Source organism: Trachinotus anak, unplaced genomic scaffold, assembly GCF_046630095.1.
Source record: "Trachinotus anak isolate AG129_WGS33_773 ecotype Australia unplaced genomic scaffold, CSIRO_AGI_Tana_v1 ptg000016l, whole genome shotgun sequence".
Classification (NCBI taxonomy): Eukaryota; Metazoa; Chordata; class Actinopteri; order Carangiformes; family Carangidae; genus Trachinotus; species Trachinotus anak.
Genome location: NW_027273867.1, coordinates 10,466,068 through 10,485,699, shown reverse-complemented (window position 1 = coordinate 10,485,699; position 19,632 = coordinate 10,466,068). Strand labels below are relative to the sequence as shown.

Below are 19,632 nucleotides of genomic sequence, written 5' to 3'. Positions count from 1 at the left end.
ATAAAAGCCTGTTTGTGTTTCACAGTAACAACTGTATTTTGAAATAAATACAACGACATCATAACCTTCAGAAAAGTTCTGACAAAACTGTGGGGGCTATTGCTCATTTTGACGCATTAACTTGATACAGTCGCTGGGACGTCCCGTTCGCACAGACACTGAAAGTGGGGAGGGAAAAAAAAAAACACTGGGTCTCATCCACCCACCCGGTCTGCCCCGTGTCCCGTCACGTTGCCGCTGGTGTGTCTGATTTGATTTTTTTTTTTTTTTTTTGTGTGTGTGTGTGTGTGTGTGTGCGTCGGTCCGGGTCCACAACCACGCTGCTGTCTTGTCCTGTCCCGTCCCGTCCCCCTACCGGCCGGCGTCGTGGCCCCGCCCCCCTCAACCCCTCTCTCCGTACGGGACCGCAATGATTTAGAAGTTCAGGAATCCCACGTGACGTCACCGGGAGGTGATGTAATGCTTCTGTAAATAGATCGTATTGTAATCTCGCTCCAGTCCAACGTGGTTCCTCTCTGGAGCGCCGCTCGTCCCGCTCTGCTTGTAGGTAAGCCTCATCTACTTTCATTCACAAAACTTTAAACTCAGCAGCCGCCGCTGTCCTGACACTAAAACCACAGTCTGCTGAAGTTGTTTTTACACCTAACCCTTTATTTATTTTTTTTTTTATTTTTTTTTTTTAACGGTGCTGGAAAGTTAACGGGGCAAGTTTTTTTGGCTAGCTGTCCCGGTGAAGTCTCATCACCAGGCGGACGTCGGGTTGAGCTGGAGTGTCTATTTGGGGGTGTGACAGCACCCTCCATACAGCTGTGCCGGGCTTGTTTATGAGTGGAACAGGTTGCTTTAGTTTGGAGCCGTGGGGAAGGAAACACACCGGGTCATGTTCTGGAGACACACACAGGCACTGAGGCACTGACCGCCCGCCTGTCGGAGGACTTGCTGGTCAGAACCGCCGCTTAATTTGAGCTGAATTTGCTCCAAGCCGGTTCGATGTTGTTGACATTCATCCTCCAAACATGGGAACTTTAGAGAAGTAGTAAGTAACTGAAGTTGGCTGTTGTTGTTTTTTTTTTTGTTTTGTTTGTTTGTTTTATTATTATTATTTTTTAAAGGCTGGACATTAGGTGATTCACACAAGCACAGGGTGATTTTAAATGTTGTGTGACTGTGTGTTATGTCATTCATCATCATGGCTGTGATGATCGTGGATCTATAGGGCAATGGCAGAGGAAGAGGCGGGAAAAAGCTTTATAATTTCGTTACCCCAAAGACTTTTTTTTTTTTCAACACAGACATTAATCCGTCTTAAATTGGCAACATGTTGTCTGGTCTGTTGTTGGATTTATGTATTAAGGATGACGTCATTGTGATTGATGTAACCACTCTGACAGAAGGGTTTGCTGGAAATGTGCTGAGTCTGCTCATCTTGTACAATTGCTGCTGAGAGGAGGACAGTGAGGTAAAAAGTGCTGAAGATAGCCATAACTCTCTTCAAGTTATCAGTTTTTCTTCATGTATGAAACATGAGATTTTGTAACATCATAACAAGAAAGGACACATGATAAATTTTAGATATAAAGACTATAAAACAAAACAAAGTAGGTATAAAAACTATAAAAGGAAAAAAATTCAAGACCTGTCTTTTTCAAGTTTGTAAGTTATTTAAATGTAATTGTGGTGTTGTGAGCACTTGCTTGCTCATTCAGTCTTCTGCTCACACACCCACACATGCACACACACACACACACACACACACACACACGCATGAAGTCACCTTGCCTGGGGTTGGAAAATGGGGGCTGAGGCAGGTTCAAACCTGTCAGGAGTAGGCGTACAGTGCAGTCCTCCCTCTGCCGCCTCCCACCCTCATTCCTTCTCTCTTCCATTCATTGTGTCCTCCTCCCTCTCTCTCTCTCTCTCTCTCTCTCTCTGTCTCTATCTCACTGCCACTTGCCCTTTCCATTCCCCTCTCCATCACCGTAATGTCACTCCCCCCCCCCCCCCCCCCCCCCCCCCCCCACACACACACACACACTTTCCATTTCTTATGGAAGCATGTACTTTTGCCCCCTCTCTCCTTACTCGTCTCTTTAGCTCTCACTCTTTCCCATAACATCAGGACCCACTTTGCTGTCTTCTCAGCACTCCCTCCACTCACGCAAACTCTAAGTTTCAGAATATGCATGTACCTGTGAATATGTATCCAACACATTTCTCAGAACCATCATCTCCACCTAAAAAGACACTTCTTCTTCTTCTTCTCCTTCTTCCTCACTGGGGCTGAGAGGATGAAAGGTTGAGGATGACCTTATGACCTCTCTGTCTTCTCTACAAGTGTGTGAATCTTGGTTGGTGACACGCAGCTTAGAGGAATGCCTGAGGTCAGGGAGTTGGAGGCTTCTTCCTTTGCACTCAGTGGAAAGTGAAGGGCCAGCAGCAGTAGCACTTCAAATAAGTCATAATTACCCCCCATCACTGGCTTAATATCCCCACTGAAGAGCTGGCTGGGTCAAGCCCGGGTTAGTGTGCTGCAAGCAGGTTCATTGATGTGCTAATATGCATTTGTGCTAATATTTTTATCCTACGGTGACTTGATTTTTATGTTATGCATGGCGAGTGCACAGCCTTTCATCACACCCGCATTATTGGGTGATGCCGCCGATGAAAGCCTAATTGTAGGCTGAAACAATTGCACTACACTTAGCACTTTAAAGATTGTGATGCTGTAAGACTTTGATGCCCTTTGGTGCTTACATGTCATTATTAATGAGTAATGAATAGTTAGCAAAAACACAAACATATTGTATGTATTATAGTACTTGTCCCTAATAAAAATGACTACCTTCAGTATACAGCTGGCACCAAAGGGATCATTTTCCTTGAGATAATGTTGTGTCTCAGGGTGAAACATCCATCATCCGTGGCATCTACCTCATTACACATTTCTTCCACTAAAAGATGTGATGATAAGAGGAGGATAACTGTATTGTACAAGCTTATTGTGTGATTTATCTGATGGAAACTGTCTCTGTGTAAATAGAAATATAAAAATGAGAACTGCCTCCCGCTAAATGAAACCGTCATTTATTAACCGAGCCCTGGGACAGTACGATAATGCTGCAGGTTAATATGTTGTTCTTGCTTGCTCTGTTTTGTAGGCTTGTGGATGACATGAATGACAAACAGGACAGGCCTTATGTGTGTGGCGCCCCGGGCTGCTCTCAGGTCAGTTGGGTACAGTATACGTTTTAAAGGCTACAAATCCTGTTTTTGTTCGACTATTTGTCTGCTTGTGTTGCTATTGTTGTCTCTTTCAGACTGTACATCTGTATATTTTAGCTCATTTTATGATATTATCTATGTGTTAAGTCTTCGTACACTATACATCACAATCAATACATTTTTGAATATAGTTTATTATAGTATATTTTATTCTACTTATATATCTGTAGTGTGTTGTAATTTTTTGATAGTGAAAATTGACTGTTTTGGTTGAATTGTGCAGGTAAAAGCCAAACTAGCGACAGGAGTTCAGAATGAGCAATAGCTGTAAACTCTTAGTGCAGCACATTAGTTTCATGCTCTGCTCTGGAACTATGCTAAATTGCATCGTCCCTATCAAATAAATAAATAAACTAAACTAAAGAAAAATATCTAATTATCATTTTACAGCTTGATTATCGATACTGACAGAATAAGAAAATGTAAGTTAAACAAAATGCTTTAACGCTGTAGAGATGATATTATCACATGCCTATTAATTATGGAAACTATAACTGTACAATATATGTGAGTTCAATTGCGCAGCCTTGGTCTCTTTAAACTGGGAAAAAAGAGAGTGAACAAAATGTATTTCCACGCTGATTATTAGGGTATTTTATGTAATTTAAGATTAAAGATTTTATTTGTCACATGACATTAAATGTCACATTAAATATGTGCATTAAAATGTAAGGTGGCATACTCTTTAGGCTTCGCTAGAAAAGCTAGTGAGGGATAATAGTGAGCAAAAATAAGAGATAGAAAAAGAAATACAGCAGATAAAAATCATATATATATATATATATACACGTATATGATTATGACTGATGAGTCAGGGATCAGCTGATTTAACTGAGCATCCCCTCCCATGTGTCATGTCGTACAGCTGCACGCATCTCTTCATATCTTTCTCACTCTGTCGGTGTGCTGCAGCACTTCCAGTTAGAGGAGCACCTGATCATCCACAGACACAAGCATGAGATGACCCTCAAGTTCCCCTCCATCAAAACGGACACAGCTTTTACAGGTGAGAGCAGCACAGAACTTTTCCTCCCACATCCACCAATTTAGTTCGACATCAAACTGGCTTTTATTTTATGGCGTTGGTGCATGTGGGTTTTTTTTTAACCAATCCTCTGGGGATATTTTGCTTTTAATTAGCATCTTGCCCTCTCATCTTCCCATGACCGCAAAAGCTTTGTGGTTTTTTTTCACTGCTCAGACATGCTATATGTCACTGTGTTCAGCTGTTGTCTGGCTGCATGTGTGTGTGGTGACCTCTGTTCAGGATCAGTACTTGATGAAAAAATGATGATGCTACGTTATACAGTATGAAATCAGATAAGCTCGAACCAAGCTTCCTACCCTCAGATAGTCTGTGCTGTGAAACAGAGCTGCTCATGTTGCAACATGTATAGAATAGTCCCATCAGATTAGACCAAACATACTGGTAACGCCACCAGTGAAGACCCACTTTGATTTAAAAATGTGGGGAGGGGTGCACATGTGTCAGCACAAACCATCTTAAATATTTCACTCCTTATTTGAGCGTCAGGCAAAAACAAAGGAAGCAGGAGACAATCTACTTGGATGATTGTGTGGATGTAACCATTTCTGGACCAGGAGACTTTACCAACCAGCACCAAACCCTCATTTCTTGTTGTGTACACCAGCAATTGACCATTATATCTTTTTACAGATCAACTGAGCAAATATTCAACAATATCAGATCAACAATCAATGTCATTTATCATTACAGCAGTGGCTACATCCTGTAAATACACCACAGTAGGTTTGCAACAATTATTCAGTACTAGTATTATTCAGTATTTCCTTGATTAATAATAAGAGTATTCAAGGAAAGTTAAGAGAGGATAAAAAATGAGTCCACAAAATGTCAGAAAATAGAAAAAAATTAAAATCACCAAACTCATGATGACATTTGCAATTGTCCAATCAGTAGTCCAAAACCAAAGATATTCAATTTACTATAATATTCAATACCACAACAAAAAGCAGCAAATAATCACATTTAGTGGGCAGGAACCAGAGAACATTTGGCATCTTAGCTTGAAAAATTACTGGACAATTAAAGTTTGGGGGGGTTGTCCCGTGATCATCTAAATTTTGCTTTAGATGTTTTTTTGTTACTGAAAAATACAAATTTGGGAAAAAATGTCTTTCAAAAGTCATAGTTAAACCCAAGTGTCTACTGAATGTAATGATTAATTATTAATAATGCTGTGGTTGTTTCTCCACTGAGACATTAAATAAAACAGATTTGCACTTATTTGAAGGCAAAATGAATAATCTTGTAGCCAGTTATTTGAGACATTTTTTTGCTTCAATATACTGATCTATAGGTACGTTGCAGCTTTTAGGTTGTAAATGTAAAAGTGTCTACAATGCTAAGGAAGGATACATGATAGGTTCATGACAGGTAGCTTCACTATCCAAGTATTTCTGTATTGTACCACAATGATCAACTCACTGCAGAGTCTCATGGTCAGAACACTGTCTGTAACCATAGAAACAGCTGTCTGTCTGGACATAAACATCAGCATGACATCTAACCTCTGCAGACTCTCCCTCTGAGCCTTTTCTCTCCCTGTCTGTGTCCTGCAGCCTGTCACACCTCCTGCAGGAAATCTTGTGTCAAAACAAAGAGCCCAGGCGACCTTTGACCCCTGCATGTTTAGACGCCGCAGAGAGACAGACTGATGTTATCATAGACAGAGACAGAGAGAGAGGGAGAGAGAGAGAGAGAGCATGCCTGAGAACAGACTTGTTTCTCCACTTGGCATCACAACATGAGCGAAAGTTAATTTAGGAAGCAAATAAGCACAAACAAGAGAGGTTATTGTGGCAGTAGGGTAGCAATACATGAACGTCTGCTCATTTTTTAAAAACCTGTCTCTCCTTTTTGTTTGTGTGCATTTGTATGTCATTCTTCCAGACCAGACACCGACGCCAACCCGATTTCTGCAGAACTGTGAAGAGGTTGGTCTGTTCAAGGAGATAGAGGAGGAGTTTCTTCAAGAAGAAGAAGAAGAAAAGAGCAAACAGGTGAAATTACAAGAAAATATGAAGCAAAATTAAGCTGCATTTCTAGTCTTGGGCTCTATCCTGCTGAGGTTAGACATACACAGACTTGTCCCTCATTACTGCTCGGTGTTTGTCAAGTCTTTCAGGTTAGTGTTTTGAGTGACACTTGAGCATGAGGAAGATAAAAGCAGTCAGACCCAATTAGGTGACTGCAGATATCTGACCTGCTACAAGGAAAGACACACCAGGCGATCACATTCTCCTCTGTAAATGAAACAGCTAGACATCAAAGACACAAGCACACGCAGACACACACACACCTAAACAAATGTATGCATGCATGCACGCACACATCAAAATCACCTCAGATCACAAAAACACACACAGACTGAAAGTGGAGTCTGCCCTCAGCGTTCAAAATGGTCCCAGCTGTTTGTCGCTCCCGCTTCTCCCCACAGACGCTTACCCATAATGGGCCGCCCTGTATGAACCAGCACCAGCTCAAACCCCAGCTTCAGCTCCAGCACCCACCCCAGCCTCAGCACCCACATCCCCAGCCACCGCTGCACCATCCCCAGACCCATCCCCTGCAGCATCCCCAGTCCCATGGCCCCATGGTGGGCCCTAGCTGCAGCCTGGCTGCCCAGCAAACTCTGTCCTCCTCCCAGTCCGGATCAGTCATCAACCAGGCTCCTTCCACGCTCACACACTCAGGGTGAGTATGGGTATGGGTGCAACAATAACACACCTTCGGGCATGCAATCACACACACACACCAACACATATAGATCTTACTACATCTATCCATTCATGCAGCAACACATCCCATACACACATATTTCCTCTTAATGTTGCCTTTTCTCACCCTTTCTTCCCCTCCTTCACCCTGTCTCGCCCATCCTGTTTTGGACGTATTATAACTCTTTCTGTCTGGCACAGACTGGCATTTCCCCCCTGCATAATTTATCACTGCACTAATGAACTGAGAGAAAGAGGGGGAAAAAAATCAAACATCAATTTACTGAGAGAACAAAGTAATAGCAAAATAGATGGAGAACCGCTGCACAACACCCACTCAAACCCACTGACATTACCCACCCTACCACTCGACTGCTGCCTCTGTTATGTCTTTTAAGACTCAGAGTCTCTCTCTCAGCGTCTGGGCAGCTTCCAGGCTCCCTGGTTATCACCCAGTTCAAGAGACAGATTAGAGGAGTTCCTGTCTTTCATCTGACCAGCTCCCCGCAGCTGCTCCCACTCTTCCTGACAGTTCAATTTTGTGGATTTGTGAACTAGGTTAGACACTCAGTCATCTGAATATTAGCTTATACAGACATCTACTGAGGGTTTAGCATACATTTTCACAGGAACTGTGTTTTGTTAGATATGTCAAATTTAAATTAATATCAAATTTAAATTTATTCACTTAATAAAATGTAATAAAATTCCATATACCTTCAGGCAATGAAAATAGGAAGGAACGTTGTAATTGAAATTACAAGCAGGACTTTAATCATAGATGAAAAATGTACACCACTGTGTTACATTTGCATATAATTTACATTTATATATTTCACAATTTTAATCTGACAAATGCAAGTTTCATAATTCATAGATATCTGAAATTTTGTATAAGACTTCCAATGACAAAATGTCTGTGACTTGATTTTCTAATTATAAGCATATATAAATGTAAATGACTATTTTCATAAAATTACACAACAAAATAGAACAAAACAAACAAATAAAAACAGAGTGAAACAAAAGTAGTGTTTCTTAAAAGCTTAAATCAAAACATCAACTTAATTCAGTACTTAAACTTACACTAAAGCATTTTGCCGTATGTCTGTTTTCACTGCCATTTCAACTTCTTATGCTAACTGTATCTCAACTGTCACATCAACTTCTTTCAGCATGTGAACTATTTTAAATGTGTCAAATGCACATTTTTTGCTGTAATATTGAAATCAAAATTTTCAGTCAGTTAACCTTTAGTAGTTTTTGTATTGTTGTGTCTAGTCATCAATGAACAAGTTAAACTACGCTGTTTCATATTTCCTTTTTTGACACTGTTTACTTTTTTTTTTTTAATACTTTCCTTAATTAGAAAACATACCATGGTGACAGACAGGAAGTGACAGGAGGTAGACATGAGGCATGTAAGAAAGGTTTCCAGCCAGATTCAAACTGGGAACATTGCATTACATGATCAGCACTTTAAATGCCTCACATTTATGAGACTGACTTAATACTTTAAAGGCTGAGAAGGAATTTTGACCTTTTCCCAAATCTCAGTCACAAATCTCCCACCAACAAACCTATAACTGATTTCTGTTTGAAACACATACTGTACCAAAGCCTCTGTCACATCTCTGCAGTTAATTAGATGAGTCAAGGTACCAGAAGTAAGTCAGTGACATAATAAGGCCCAAACATCTGTCCAGGACTGGACAGGACGTGACAGGACAGGGAGAGCTCTGACAGTCCATCATGATACAGTAAATCAGTGCCAGCTGTATCCAGACGGCATGTTAGTCAGTTAAACCAGCTAAGTGTTACTAAATGAACCATGGATCGGCTGTCTGACTGTTTCCCCTTGTGTTTATCAACGGTTTCCATAGCAACCTGGTCTCTGAGTGTCTGGCTGTAGGCCCGGTAGAACTGTTGTGGTTACATTAGGAAATGTTGTTTTGGTTTGTCTGTACCGTGTTGTATGTTAAACGGGCCGCATACCGCAGATTCAGTGATGACATCATTACCAATGACCTCAGCGCGGCCACGGAGGCCCACGCTGCCCGACTGGCTGCGAGCCAGAGGGTTAGGTCAGCACATGGCACCCTGGGTCTCTGCATCCCCCGCTGTGATCCCTTAGCTTCTCTCCTCCCTCTCAAGCTGTCACTTCTTTTTTTTCCCTTCTCTCTGTTTTCTTTTTTCTTTTCACCTCATCATAGTTTCCATTGTCATTGCCTCACTTCAAATCTTTGTTTACGCCTTTTTACTCACATGCAATAACATTTACATTTTTCTCTCATTTTTCGATTGACCAGAAGTGTTGGTTCGTCCAGATTACAAAACCGCATATTTTCTCACTTAATTCTGGTGGTTTGCAGCTATGTACTTTCAGTTTTATGTGCCAACATTTTGAGATATTTACCTTTACCTCTTCCACCCAGTGTTGCCAGATTTGAAATTAAAGAACGCATTCAGTGCCTCAAATATGCCAAGTCTTTGCAAAAGTTGCCCAATATTTAATCTCCACTTTTTTCTGATCATCTAACATATACAGTATGTATATAATAATTGAACAAATAATTGTTTTTTTTCTTTAGGGGTGTGTGATGACAATGTGTTGTACTGGATAAATTCCCAGAACAATAGATTTCTTGGGGACAAATTTTTGTGCTGAAAAGTAGTTCCAATGAAAACTGTCCACAGTGAGGTCTGTGGATTATTTACAGAAAACACAAGATTGTTTCTAAAAAGACATATAATCGTTTAAATGTGTTTTTTTTTCATTGCTTTCAGAAAAACAAACAAAATTCCATTCACCTTAATTTAATTGTTGTACAGACAAAAATTGTTTTGAGGATAAACCAGAACTATATTTTTGGCTGGATACCTCTAGACGTAAGTCTGAGATTAAATTTCTTTTTGTTGTTGTTGTTGTTAATGGTTTTGGTGAGCCAACCGTTTACAGTGACAGATTAAGCCATTTTATTCAAGTGGATATTAATTAAAACCTCCACTATCACTGCTTCAATTCATCCATCCCATGTTCCCACATTGACTTTTTTCATATCCATCTATCTCAGTCTCATCTGTCATTAAGACCCAATTATAACTGTTTCAATTTGCACCTCCCTCTAAACCTGGATTAGTGAAACTTTAGCTGTGGATAGCTGCCTGGCATGACCTGTCCCCCCTCCCTCTCTCTCTCCCTGTGGCTGACCACAGCCCAGTTCCCGGGCCACTCTCCTCCCTCCTCCACATGCGGAACAGACACAAACAACCGCTGCCAGCCTCCTTACCTGGCACCCTGCCAGACCCCGCCATGCAAGGGGCATCTGCTCAGCACATGACTGTAAGTATGGGAGACTGGTTACTCACACACATGCTGTCACATTCAGACATACATGCATAATGATTTTTTAAATGGTTTTAAAAAATATATTTTTCTATATATATATATATATATTTAATATTTTCCATATTCAAAAGTGTTAACAAAACAACAACAGGAGCACACAGACCTTAGGACAGACCTTAACAACAAACAAAACACAAAAAAATAATATAAAAAAAGCATGTATTATATACATATTGTGGCTTATTTTGTTATTTTGAGCTGTAATATGAGGGTTGAAGAGATCTGAGTGAGGGCAGGTGTGGTGTTATGGAATGGGGTCAGATTGTTCTTTAGGGTTTGCGTGTTATTGATTATCTGTGTTTCCACCTGAGTAAGGTGGTCAGTGACATTAAGATGAACGTTTGGAGATGCTGTGGGATTGTAAGTGAGGAGAGATCGCCTTAAAGACCAAACACCAAAACTGCCCAACTGGTGTGCAGAGTCATAACACATACAAGTGGTTACTAGAGCAGTGGGACAGTGTCTGCAGGTGTTGCTGCCTGTGAGTGGTGATGTGTAATCTCTGTAGGACTTTATATTGAATTAGTTGGATTTCTGTACGCCCTCGTGAATGTATTGTTGTACATCATTTGCCAGTTGATGTCTGACTGATGTGTATTTAAGTCTGATGTCCATTTGTCTGTTAGTATTCCAACAATATTGTTATGGCATGAATAGGGTCTCTACATGTTTGATAGCAATTCTTTTAGGTGGTTTTAGTAATAGATGAGTGGAGTTGTGGAAGTTATGCATATCAGTTTTCTTTTTTATGGTTTATTTCAGCTGTATGTCCCGGTAGTGACAGTGGTGCAGTCAGTTGTTTGATTGTTTGAAAGGGTCAAAGGTCATGAGAGAACTGCCACTGGAAAGCTTACTCCTCTCTGTTTCCATTCAGGGAAGTCGATGGGTTCCTTATTGATTTTAAACAGAAGTTTATGGCAGATAAGAGTGAGAGTAGAAGGAAATAGTTTGAGGTAAATGTCATGTGCTTTTCACCAGTGGTATTTATGGTGTTAACCTTGAAGCAGCTGTGGGTCTTAGCTGATTTATCTATGAATGCAGTATTGCTGAATGGGGAGATCTTTACACATCGTCTGTTCAACATCAAGCCGTGGAGTTGTTTTTCCAGTTGGATATACTGAAGCTGGTGGGAGAGGAAGTAGTGGTAAAACATTTGCCCGCTTTTTATCTTTCCAGTAAAATGTATTGAATTTAGAGAGGAGAACCAGCCCAGGGGAGAATTAACAGTGGCCATGGCAAATAAATAATTTATTTTCAGGGGAATCTTCATTTTAACAGTAGAATGGCCAGTTAGAGAGAGTTGGAGTTTGTTCCACCTGTCCAGGTCTTCTTTGCTATGTAGTAATGGAGGAAAATGGAGTTTAAATATATCATTTGGGTTTGTTGTGGTATTTAATGGATTGAGTTGTGTTGTTATTGGGTAGATATGCATAATAATTTATAGATGCAGGTATAGTGGCCAAAGTGGTCAAGATCCCCATGATAGAAATATTCATGGCTGACAGAAAAATTCACTTCACTCTTCTGGATGAATTAATCAAAAGTGTCGAACTCCAGATGGATGTGACCTTGTGGGGAGCTCTTTATACTTGAGGTTATGTAGGTGCTGATGCTTTTTCTTGTCACGGTTGAAAGGTTATTTTTATGACATTTTTTTCCCTCTTCAGATAGAGAAGCAGATGTCTTGTCTAATGGGTATACCAGGTCCTGTACACAACCCCTCCTGTTCCTCGCCTCAGGTACAGACCAGCACAGATATTTTCTTCCCGTCCCTGTGGATTATTTCTTTCCCCTCTGGTAATAACATTTATTATAGAGTCTGTATGAGCACACCATAAATTACTAGTGGCTTCTTGTAAACTAATACCAGTGCCATTTTTTGTACTAAAGCTGATTGTGTAGCGTTGCAGTATTAAAGGAACAGTTCAGTAGTTCAATAGGAACGGGGAAGCGGCTAGCTTTGTTCTGTCCAGCCTACATGCACCTCTAAAGTTAGTTGCTAGTTAGATCTGTTATATTTTATTAGTTTAATCTGTACAATTATCAAGGTAGAAAAATTACAGTTTGCTCTTTTAGAGGAGGCCAAGACATAGCCTGGCACAAAACCCTCCATAAAATGGTGAATTGTTTATACGTTTTTGTTTTTGTACAGATTAAACAGAAGAAAGTTAATATTGACAGTCTAGCTGTTTCGCCAGTTTCCAGTCTTTATGCTAAACTAAGCTAACTAGCCAATGGCTGTAGCTTTATGAGAGTGGTATTGACCTTCTCATCTTACATCTAGACATACTAACTGAGACGTCTAACTATTCCTTTAGCTTTTTAATGACTTAATTCTTCTCGTCTCTACTCAGAAATTGAAGCCTCAGTGTAGTGTATACACATCCCAATATTAAATCAGGTATGCTGGCAAAAAGGCAAAAAAACATTATCAAGAAAAAAAGGCAAAACAACTGAACTGATGCACCTAACAAAAGATTTCTAGTGCCCAATTCCAATGTTTCGACATTACGTCTCCTGTAGGTTGCCTGATACTGAAAAAATGAAGCAATTCAGTGATTTCTGTAGCGTTTTATACTTGATAGATACAAAATGATGAAATCTGCTAAATTAGAAACTCCTTATAACAAGTTGAAGAGGGTACTGTTGCAGGTTTTATCGACTGTCAGTTGAGCAAAACTGAATGATTTATGATATAATAATTAAACAAACATTTACTAGTTGAGCATCCTTGATCAGTTGGATGTGGAAGAGAGTGAATGGCTTATAACGTATGTGATTTTTCAATAAAGGTCGTATTAATGGCAAGCCGATTTCTTAGTTGTACAATATTAAACACACTCATTTTCTGCCTTTGGTTTATTCCTTTCTAATCAGGACAGACGAGAAACAGAGTGTAATTCTACACTTTTAACACACACATACAAACACACACATATACACACCACAGGAAGTCACAATCTACATGCTCTCTCTGACTTTCTTGGTTGTTTCATTTACCTTGTGTCAACATGCCCTGAATCTCTTCCCTTGTAAATTTTACATTTCCTCTTTCTAGGTGCATGTAGTATGAATTGTTAAATATATGTGTGCTATCAAAAGCAACTTCAAAGGGAAAACTGTGAAATCACACAAGCACTCTCTCACTCACACACACACTCACACACACACACACACACACACACACCTACACACATACATAAACACACTCTTACAGGTTATGACTCCTTGTGCAGAGCTTGTATATAGAGTGGCAAATGAAAAGCGGTTTCAGGTTTCAGAGCCACTCAGGTCGCAGGTTCAAATCTGAACCTCTCTTCATCGCTTGTTCACACACACACGCACACACACTCTTCTCCAGACCAATTCTAATATATTTTGTAGTAATTTTGTCTCATCAGGTGTCGTGTTTTGCATTTTCCAGGTGTGAAACGGGACTCTGCTTCTGTACAACCACAGTCGGCATATTAACCGCTGCCGTACAGTAACTCAACACTCAGCTCAAGTTGAAAAGTAAACATTTGACGAGTGGCTCAGTGTATCACGTACAGTTCCATGTCTTCATTCACTGATCCCCCCTGACAGAAATATCAGTGTGGTGTGTCATGCAGGCCAAGGCGATCCATGATGTAATCACCCAGTGTCAGGGTGTTTCTATGTAGTAAACAGAGAAGAAATACTTGTGTCCCGACCTGTTCAGTGTGTGTGGCTGTGCGTGTGTGTGTTTGACTGGCAGCCTGGCTGGCGGGCTGGTAAAGCTGGCACAGACAACTCAGTGACCTCATCCCTGGCAGCCGCTAAATGCGCTCCCTTTTTTCAGCGCTGAATGGTTGAGAGAGAGCGAGAGAGAAAAAAAAACTCAGCAGCGTCTTCTCTTAAAGAAATATTGTGTAACAGGGAGCAGATAGCAATATTGCCAGAGAGGGGGGATGATGTCATGCTCCAAACATGACCTCTCCCTCTCTCCCTCTCCTCTGCTGAGTGTAGGAGAAAGGTGAGATGAGGTTTAATTTAGCTCTTACAGTCTGTTTAGTCAGATGATACATGGGAATGATAAAGTGTGAAGGTATCAAGCTGCAGACGGCTGCGTTTACTGGAACACATTATCCATCTCATCTACCGTTGTCTTCACAGTTGTAGTGTGGACAATTAGGAGAAAAATGATGGACTAACTGGGAGATTCTGACTGAGCAGTGAGTTAGAGTCTGATTTATTGATTTGGAGACATTTTACTGGGATACTGTGGGGATCTTTATCTAAGGATCAGCTACTTAAGCTTGTTTGACCTGAAGTGGCTCATAAGTTGGGAGCTTATCTTCTGTTACTAATTTAGCTGGTTCCAGGGGGTCAAACAGACTCCACCCAACAATGACATGGAGATGGAAAATGTTTCTGTGGAATCACAAGCTCTTCATATATAGAGCTTAGTTTAAAACATATCAGCATATTACATATGGTAATGCTGGGTGGAGCATAATGACAGTAACAGGCAGTTTTGAAATATGTGTTTGTTTGTGTAGCAACTTTTTGATTTGCTTGACTGGGGTTAAAGAAATATAACATGGAGTTCACACCAATATACTTCTGGAAACTATGTTGTTTCATTTTCTCAAATATTAAGATGCTTAATTATACAAACCATACTTTAACATAATACAAAAGCGGTCTTAAATTCATTAAGACATAAGTATGTAGTACATATTTATGTAATGTTTACCATCCAAACTTCTCTTGCCATATATATCAGTCTGGGAACTATTTATGAGAGTCAGCTCCTATTCAGTGTTATTGGAGGCTTAATTATTCCTAATTATCCCAGCATGCACTGGGAAATTTGGGAATTGAGTATATTTTTTTATACAGCCAGAAATCAATAAAGATTTACACCAGGGAGAAAAGAAATGATGACGTTAAGTGAGTAAAGTGCAAATACATATAAAGAATCTGGATTAGAGGAGACTGGAGGGACCTGGAGTGCAAATCTTCTTAAAACTGCAAAATCAGATGCTATCATATATTACATCTATGTTCCATCTATCCATTTCCAAAGCTAATCCATATGGTCTCCTCATCCTGGGTTTCTTATATATCTCAGAGTGGAATCTGGTTGACTTTAGCATTCCCAGAGGCCATAATAAACTCAAGAAGGAATGTGAACTTAAGGTGAGATGATATGAAAATATACAAGTAATAATGAGAATGTCAATCACCGCAGTGTTTATCTTTCATGAAGAAATGACATGGACAACTCGTTGTCTCTGTGAGGTTCATGGCCTAAAAAATGCCAAAAGGACCTTTTATAAAATAATCAATCTTTTCAACAGTAGAAAACTGAATGTTTGTCTGTTGTGTACTGGTTTTAGTGATTGTCCTGGTGGCTGCATATGTGTTGGAATTCAAAGCTGATTTAGGTCTCTCAGGGATGTAATGTGCACTACATCAGCTGGACACTTAACATAACTGCTGACACTATTTAATGTTTTCTTTAACTTCAAATGCTTTGCACAGTGCATCACATGTGTACTTTATACTGTACAGAAATATACAGAAACACATAGAAGAAAACCACCTTTTGTATATACGATAAGTCCCTTTAATTTTGTATCTTATTATCTCCACTCAGAGATCCAAACAGACACTGGGCCATCATTTCCAACAGCATCACCCAGGAATGGTCGCCATCAACAACCCCATTTCATCTATGGGTCATATGATGGACATGATGTCACAGCGCCACCAGGCACCTCCACTACAACACCACCATCATCCTCATCATCATCCACAGCTTCCAGCTCCACCCCTCCCCTACCAACAGCGATGCCACGCCCCTCCTCCACAGCACCTGGGAAGCTCGCACAGCCACCAGCTTCACCAGTCAGGGAATGCACCGCACACTCAGGCTCACCAATCACCGCCTTCACACCTGCACCAGGCATCCCCTCCTGCACCTCCACTGCCTGTTACAGCACAGGTACGGTGCTTTGCATTTACTCATGATTTCAATAATGGTCATAGACCTTATATAAAGATGAATGTAGACGTCACCTCTAGGTTTCTGAGGAGCAGTTTTGAAGCTCAGAGTGGGCTGCTCCCCCATCACCATCTTGGCAGTGCCTACTTCAGTGTTGGCTTTATTTGTCAGCCTTGGTGGTTGCCGCTTGGTAACAGCACATGTAAACCTGACCCTCATATTTCTTTATTCAGACACAGTGAGGTTAATTCAAAATGTCTCTTTTCTTGCAGTTATCACCAGTTGCACAGCAGATGCAGCCCTCGCAACCTTCCCATTCCCAGCATGCAGTGCAGGCAGGTGGTAGCTGCAGTGGTGGTGGAGGAGGAGGAGGAGGCAGCAACCGTCGCAGGAGGACGACAGAGCAGGACCCTGACGAGCGAAGGCAGAAGTTTCTGGAACGTAATCGGGCTGCAGCCACCCGCTGCCGACAGAAGAGAAAGCTGTGGGTGTCGTCTCTGGAGAAGAAAGCTGAGGAACTGACGCACACAAACCTGCAGCTGCAGGTGGGACACGCTTTGTACACAGACAAGTACACATGCACAAACACAATCCACACTTCGAGGATACTTAGCATTTTTCTATGTGTTCCCAGAACGAGGTGACGTCATTGAGGTCGGAGGTGGGTCAGCTGAAGCAGATTCTGCTCACCCACAAGGACTGTCCTGTCACCGCCCGGCAGAGAGAGGCACAGGGGTACCCCAGTGAGTAAAACCCCCCATACCCTGTACCCCTCGCTAGAAATATCACCAGCTTTTCCTGATGCCTGACACCAATCATCTCCATCCACCACTGACGGTATAATTCAGATACATTTTACCCTATCTGTGCACATAAGAGAAAACCCCATTACTTGTTGTCTTGTTATAACAAACCACCCATCCACACAAACAGGGACCTTAAACTGTATCTTACCAGATGTAACTGAACAGCACTTAAGAGTCAAAACTCTGCTTTTATCCACGGTCTGATAGTAAATGCACTTTTATTCCTGTGGAGAACCAATCAGGGGGAAGCACTGCACTCTTAACTGTCCATTTAAAGGAATATATTTTTCATTGTCATTCTCATTTGATGAACCAGACCTTGATGGTGTTGGAGTGCAGTGCTGTTCTTGCACTGGCTGTTATGCCTTGCATAAAGCAAGCATGGAACAAATTGCAGGCCATGCCCATCTTGCACTCCAGTCAGGCTGAGGTTGATGTTCAACAATAACTGAACCTGTAACTGACTGAAAATAAGAAATACTGCACCTTGTGGCTTAAATGGAAAGCAGCCATTATGTATTAAGTGTTGAGCTTTGGAGAACAAAAACGGATGCAATATTGGCATGTGTTATATTCATATATTTCTACTGTTGTCTTTTTACCTGTGTGTACAGTAATAATTTGTTAAAATAAAAGAGATATTTTCCTTTAATCTCAACTGTAACGGGTTTTCATTTATTTATTGCTCATATAAAACCACACGCACATAAACCCCACTCACAGAATGGACAATCCACACAGGATCAGTGACTTTGATTGACAGCTGTCTCTGTGTCCAGCTGCAGGGGTGAGCCCAGGAGGAAGTCCCACCCCTGTAGGTCCTGGGTCTCATCTGCAGGCCATCCAACACAACAGCATCTCCACCTCCTCGACAGCTGCAGGCGACACAAGCCATGACGCCCAGCCTGGACGCTAGCCCTCATCATGTAGAGGAGGGGCTGGGAATGAATGGCTGAATCCAACCAGACTGAAATATCTTTCTGTTATAACTACACTAAAGTCTCACCAAACTGTGGATCCATGTCTCTTTACATTGTAGTGAAATTCTAAACTGGATAGGCGACTTTCTAAATCCATGTGAACACTGAGGTATTCTCATCCTTTCTGGTTGGAGAGGATACTCCTAGTTTCATTTCCATAATAGGTGCAAAAATGTCCTTTTCCAAAAGCCTTGTTAAAAACTGTGACGTCACATGGCAACTGGATTCTGTGTTTGCTCAGAAAATGTCTGTTTCTGTTCACAGCAGCGTGAGCATTGCCTGCTACCCACTGACTATGCACACAAACCATCATAATTCATCATTTCAGTCTTCACTTGCTCTTTTCTCTTGCACTAATTTAAAAAAAAAAACAAAGCCTATACATATTAGTTTATATTTTTAACTGAGCAGCTGCAAGTGCACACCTTATGCCTTCCCTTTGAAGCAGAGGCAGCTTGTTAAAACTAGGTATTTTTCTACACAGGATTAAAGATAAAAATGCTTATTTTAAGATTTGAAATCAAACCCTTGTCTGTCTTGGAAAGCCATTTAAAACATGACTGTGTAGGTTTTCCACTTTTTTTTTTTTTTTGACACAACTGCCCTAAAACACTAAATAAGTATGAACTGCACCTCATGTCTCAATCCCTGTCAGATTAATTTAATTTCCACTTAAGTTCCACTTTTTGTACTGTAAAGATGTTGACAATCGCTGTAAATCTAATGCTAAAATAAAAACACTTATTCTGGTATTTTCTTGTGCGGTCTTAATGATATAAGGTCTCAGAAATTGTGTGGACACAGTAAAGCAGCAGTTGCAGACACTGACATTAACAGTGGAGCTCTGTACATACAGTATGGTCTAGTGTGCCATCTAGTGACTGGTTTTGTTAGTGGTGATTACCATGATAACTGGAGTGGTCAGCACAGTAGACCATATCCTGTTTTATGTTTGGCCAATAGTATTATTTCTCAATATATAACACACAAAGAAGCAGCTGAAAATGCTCCTTTTTAATTTAAAAGTTGAATTTGTCTGACTAGAATCACTATGAGGAAAAAAAAGTGCCAATTTGTGCCAAGTTGTTAATAACCAGCTCTGTGGTGCAGAATATTATTTTTGTCGCCTTGATGTTAAAACTGCTTCATGAGATCCTGACTCTCTGATGATATGAAAATACTTTTTTGCATGTGAGCATGCATGTGTGTGTGTGTGTACACGTGTGCTTGTGTGAGTGAGTTATGTGATTTGAGCTAAGTGTGGGAGGCACTCCACCCTGTCTACCCAAACAAAGGGACTGCTTAACTATTGCCAGATCTCATCTTGACACGCATACAAAAGCATGGATGCAGATACACACACACACACACACACACACTTACTTCTCTAACATACTATTGCTATTATCTTCCCCAAGCTCA

General features: G+C 40.8%; 1 protein-coding gene across 6 annotated transcripts; it reads left to right on the top strand.

The window, feature by feature from the left end:
• The first annotated feature begins 358 nt into the window (after window positions 1–358).
• Window positions 359–18,998, top strand: LOC139634304 (cyclic AMP-responsive element-binding protein 5-like). Of its 6 annotated transcripts, none has more exons than XM_071500676.1 (11): window positions 359–543; window positions 3,159–3,225; window positions 4,195–4,288; window positions 6,218–6,327; window positions 6,765–7,021; window positions 10,261–10,387; window positions 12,121–12,192; window positions 16,077–16,424; window positions 16,697–16,969; window positions 17,059–17,167; window positions 18,010–18,998. In XM_071500676.1, exons 2-11 carry the CDS (start codon window positions 3,172–3,174, stop codon window positions 18,144–18,146), a joined length of 1,581 nt encoding a protein of 526 aa, XP_071356777.1. In that variant the 5' UTR covers window positions 359–543; window positions 3,159–3,171; the 3' UTR covers window positions 18,147–18,998. The 6 variants fall into 6 exon arrangements, with proteins under 6 accessions (XP_071356777.1, XP_071356775.1, XP_071356779.1 ...); XM_071500674.1 differs by having other exon boundaries at window positions 359–547; XM_071500678.1 differs by having other exon boundaries at window positions 360–547; window positions 4,148–4,288.
• Window positions 18,999–19,632: the final 634 nt, after the last annotated feature.